This window comes from Primulina tabacum, chromosome 1, assembly GCF_025594145.1.
Source record: "Primulina tabacum isolate GXHZ01 chromosome 1, ASM2559414v2, whole genome shotgun sequence".
Taxonomy (NCBI): Eukaryota; Viridiplantae; Streptophyta; class Magnoliopsida; order Lamiales; family Gesneriaceae; genus Primulina; species Primulina tabacum.
The window spans coordinates 49,669,323-49,674,124 of record NC_134550.1 but is presented as its reverse complement, the minus strand read 5'-3'; the positions used below and the strand labels follow the sequence as shown (position 1 = coordinate 49,674,124).

The 4,802-nt window shown below is 34.7% G+C and overlaps 1 protein-coding gene across 1 annotated transcript; it reads right to left on the bottom strand.

The window, feature by feature from the left end:
- Positions 1 to 2,703: 2,703 nt before the first annotated feature.
- On the bottom strand, positions 2,704 to 3,774 carry LOC142546067 (ethylene-responsive transcription factor ERF071-like). Its single transcript, XM_075653574.1, has 2 exons — positions 3,495 to 3,774; positions 2,704 to 3,418 (listed from the first exon to the last, which is right to left on the bottom strand). Exons 1-2 carry the CDS (start codon positions 3,649 to 3,651, stop codon positions 2,823 to 2,825), a joined length of 753 nt encoding a protein of 250 aa, XP_075509689.1. The 5' UTR covers positions 3,652 to 3,774; the 3' UTR covers positions 2,704 to 2,822.
- Between the last annotated feature and the right edge of the window lie 1,028 nt (positions 3,775 to 4,802).

The window sequence follows — 4,802 nt, the reverse complement described above, 5'->3', positions numbered from 1 at the left end:
CCTACCAACGTGGTGAGGAAGACCCGGCACTTTACCCCGTCTGAGTATATGTTGAGCAGGGCAGCATTATTGAACCTCCGAAAATGTTCTTCGGGGTCAGTACTCTCGTCGTAGTCTCTAACCGTTGGCTGATGAAAGTTGGGCGGGAGGTCCTCGTTCAGTATTTTAGGAGAGAGTGGACTTTCCCTGTCTTGTGGTGGAGGTCAGCCCCCCACTTGTTTGCCTAACCTCCTGATTTCCTCCCATACTGCATCTAGGTGTCCAAGAGGAGGAGGGGGAGGTGGTTGCAGTGGTGGTGTTGGAGCTCGATTTTGATGGAGGGCCTCATTTATAGATGCGTTAATCAGCTGGGTCAGCTGCTCTAGACTGAGGACAACCGCCTCCTCTCCTTGAGCACCTCCGAGGCCTCTCCCATCGCCCCCAGGGCCTCCTTGAGCACCCCTAGGGCCTGATATTTTTCCTGTTCATCCCCACATATCTACGTTTTAGCTCAGGATTTCCCACAGACGGTGCCAATTGATGTTGCTAAAATCCGGGATGGTGACTGAGAAGTCAGATCTTCACTGGTAGAGCTCGGATCAAACCTTCGAAAGGTAGCTTGGAGGATCGGATTTTTGCCTTGGGAGCTCGGATCAGACACCTCTAAATCAAGAAACACAAACAAGAGTGTTAGAAGGGGGCCGGAAGGTTATTCTGGCGTAGCCCCTCCGACGCTCAAGTCAGAGAGAATAGAAAAATGAGAGAGTAATGTGTGTGCTGAGAGAATGTGTATATATGAATGAATGAACAATGAATGAAACCTGGTATTTATAGGGGAATGATAGAGTCCTGATTTGGTAAGTCTAGATCCCCTGAATCTTGAAAGATTTGAGTATATCTTGTGCCCGATTTGGTTAGATATTGTGCCAGATTTAGTTAGATCTTTAATGGGCTTTGATTTCTGTGGGCTGCGCGCTAACGCTTGAGTAAGAGCTCTCGTAGGTACGGGCCGGCCTGAAGTCTGGACCCCTATGTGAGGTCGGCCTGGGAGCTCGGCCGAGATGTTTCCAATTACACCGAAGCCATACTTTTGGAGATCGGCTCGGCTTCATGTTGAGAGGTCGGCAAATGAGATCGGCATGGGAGGTCGGCCGACCTCTCTGATCGACAGGGCTGGTGATATGGGAGGTCGGCTGGGATGACCTCCAAGACGACCTCCGAATGCCGGGTCCTCGACTAGGTGGGCTACCGAGAATAGGCCGGGCTCATCCTCGATACGGGGATGTCAATGTTTATTTTTTGTGGGGGCTTTAATATTTTATTCAAAAAATAGCAATGATTGCGTGTACGTGTTTGCTAGTTTAAATTGTTATTTTCGATAAAAATCGATGTACTTGTATTTTTCACATCATGGTCAAATCTTACTATCCAAAAAAATGAACTTATGCATAATAAAATGTCCATTTACGTCAACACATATCATTTTTTTTTACTTTTGGAACATAACACACAATGTAAGCAAATTTAAACTAATATTTATGAAATTTAACTTTTCTCTCAAAAGAAATAAAAAAGAAAAATTTCTTTTATTCAAATTGCAAAAACATTGAGAATTTTTTTTAGTTAAAATATCATTATATATCGAATAAAAATATCGCGATAATAAATATCAATATATCTTTAACATTATTTAAGATTTATTATCTTGATGTTACTGTTGGATTTCAATTCTAAAAAAACAAAGAATGAGATTATCATAAATTATATATCTATATTATATTATTTAGCTTGAGACTCTTAGAGTAACTAACTTTTTGTGTCATAGTCTGTTTTAATTATTGTATATTAATAAAGTGTTAAAAGTTTAATTTAACTCACATATAACTTAGCGGATAAAGTTTTTGTTTCCCAGACAAAAAGTCGTTGCTCAATTCTTACTTTGGCTTTTTCTTTCTTTTTTTATTTAACTTTTAATTAATATATCATATCTCATTATTTTTTATATTGATATTTTGATCTTTATTTAAAAATATAAATCAAATTATTCATGAAAAAATATTATACAAACACGTCGCGTACGTGGTGGACGGTGTACTAGTATATATATACACACACGTTGAGTATAGCAACTTGAAATTAAAATTAAGGCAACAGGTGTATGTTTTAACCTGACGAGTCTCGGTATAGTAATTTTATAAAATAAAGTATTCGATATATATATATATATATATATATTGTATCTTTTCCCATAATGATCCTAATTTATTACAGCCTAAGCTGTTGGCGCGATTGGTGGTACTGGGAAAAACCAGGGGCGCTGTTGGTATAATATCATGGTTTCCCGCAGCCACCACACACGTCCGAAATATCTTTTGATGTTTTATCTATATATTTAATTAAATTCTCTTTGATAGAAAATAATTATATGGATTATTATTATTATTATATATTTTATGTTAATTATGAGAATTTTTATATTATTTTAAAAAAATTAAATTTCTAAAAACACAACCTCTAGAATACAATTATTCATTGGTAATGATGAGAATTTTTATAAAACCTAAAATTTCGAGAACCAAAGGTAAAATTTCAGTAATAACTTAATTTTATATTTTTTTTTAAAAAAAATCGAAATAGTACGTAAAATTCGTGAATCAAATAATTTTATTCAATCACAAATTTATAGTAAACGTTAAAATTAGAAAAATATTTTCAATTTTGGAGTGCAAGGAATTATAATTTATTTCACGTAATAATATATTACAAAGACATCGACCTTACAAATATTTAATCAAAATTTCTAACCAAATTACAAAATTAATATTATATTAGTTAAAAACATATCATAGGGGGAAAATCCGTTCCAGCGAAACCGGAGAAGTGCCTTCATCGAAGCTCCACAGCTCCACCGTCTCCGGTGGCTGAATAGTTGCCGCCGCCGCCGTCGCAGATTGCCCATCAACATACGGTAATTGGTAGAAACTCATGTAATTTTCATAAGCCGTCAGCTCCTCAGAAAGCTTCTGGAGCTCGTCTTCCTCCGTAGCCTCCGCCTCAACCGCCTCTGGTTTACTACTGCCATCACCATTTCCATCGACCGTGGAGTTTACTTCTTCTTCACTGTGATTCTTGGAGTGAAACTCATTATTGTACCTTTCCAATTCCTCGGAGTTGAAATCATTACACAGGAGGGTGGAATAATCATGGTCTTGATTGGGGAAATTGACTTTAGCTTTCTTCCCTCTGATCTTCCGGGCCTCTCGATCGTAAGCTCGGGCAGCTTCTTCAGCGGTATTGTACGTGCCTAACCAAACCCTAACCCCTTTCCTCGGGTCACGGATTTCCGCCGCCCATTTCCCCCATGGCCTCTGTCTGATCCCCCTGTAGAGATTTTTCCTTTGCTTCTTCGTCACAACAAACTTCTCCACTTGTTCATCACCTGTTCCCAATCAATCCCTTGTTTAAATTATACCAAATAACACATATTACAAAATCTGACAAGTTTAATTACGTACCTCTAGTAGGTTTAGATCTTTTGAGAGATGAGGAGGAGACATCTCGGGTGAAAGAAGCAGTAGCAGACCAGAAGTCGGCGGAGGTGGGACAGCTACCAACGGCCGAGTCACGACGGCGTCCGGGAATGATGCCTGAGAGTATTGCACCGCCACACATTCTTGATGATTATATATATGAAAGAAAAAGCAAGAAGAAGCAGAACTTAACGAAGAATTGCTTATATTATATGCAAGTCAGCAAAGCAAGCATGTTGATGAAGGGAAGGAGTTGGTTTTGCGGGTATATATATACAGACATATATACACAAGGGAAAGGAGAAGGGCCACCGTAATTTATTTATTTTTATATATAATAAAAAGTTTAAAAAAGATAAGAACAAATCCAAATTCGATGCACGTTCTTACATAGTTATATTTAATATTTAATATATCAAAGTTGAGTCTGGAAATCGAGAAAGTGTAGTATAAAAAAATATTTAAATAATTGTAATTTTTTAAAGTGATTTTATAAAAAAATAAAAATAAAAATGTTATATTTTTATTTTTTTACGAAAAAATAAAACAAAAATTTTAGATACTAAAAAACAATTTTTAAGTTTATATATTTTTTAAAGAACTAATTTTTTTTCCTTTAAAAAAAAGAATTGTTAGCGTGTTAGCTTTACCAAACGTCCTCTAAATGTCAATGTGCATGCATTCTAGCTTTTGCTAGTTGTCCTCAGTGTCAAATTTATTAATATTCCATTAAGAAAGTGATAATTATATATTTTATGGCAAGAGGATTAAAAAATAAAGTTAAACCAACATTTATTTAAGAGGGTAAAAATTAAGATTAAAACTTTATAAAAGTATCTTAAGCTTGTAATTAGGAATTGCACAAAATCATCACTGTTTGTCGGAGTCTGGGACGGATCCAAAAATTAAAGTTAAGGTGAGCTTGAACTTAATATAATAAGTTAATTTATATATATATATATATATATATATATCAAATATGAGATATTATTATGAAAATAGTTAGCAAAATGACTTTGGTATTTTTTTTTTAAAAAAAAACATATTGTTCTTAACGTATTCGAAATAGGAGAGTTAATTTTCAAAAAAAAATTTAATCAATATCATTTTTCAAAATTTATATGTTATTTAAATTAATATGTAACACTTATAATACAAGACAAGTTTCACTTAAATTCAAAATTTACATTTTAAAACTATTTTTAATATATTTTAAATGTACTTTCAAAATTAAATTCTATTAAATAAAAGAATTGATAAAACAAATTTATCACTTTTATGAGTTATTTGCAC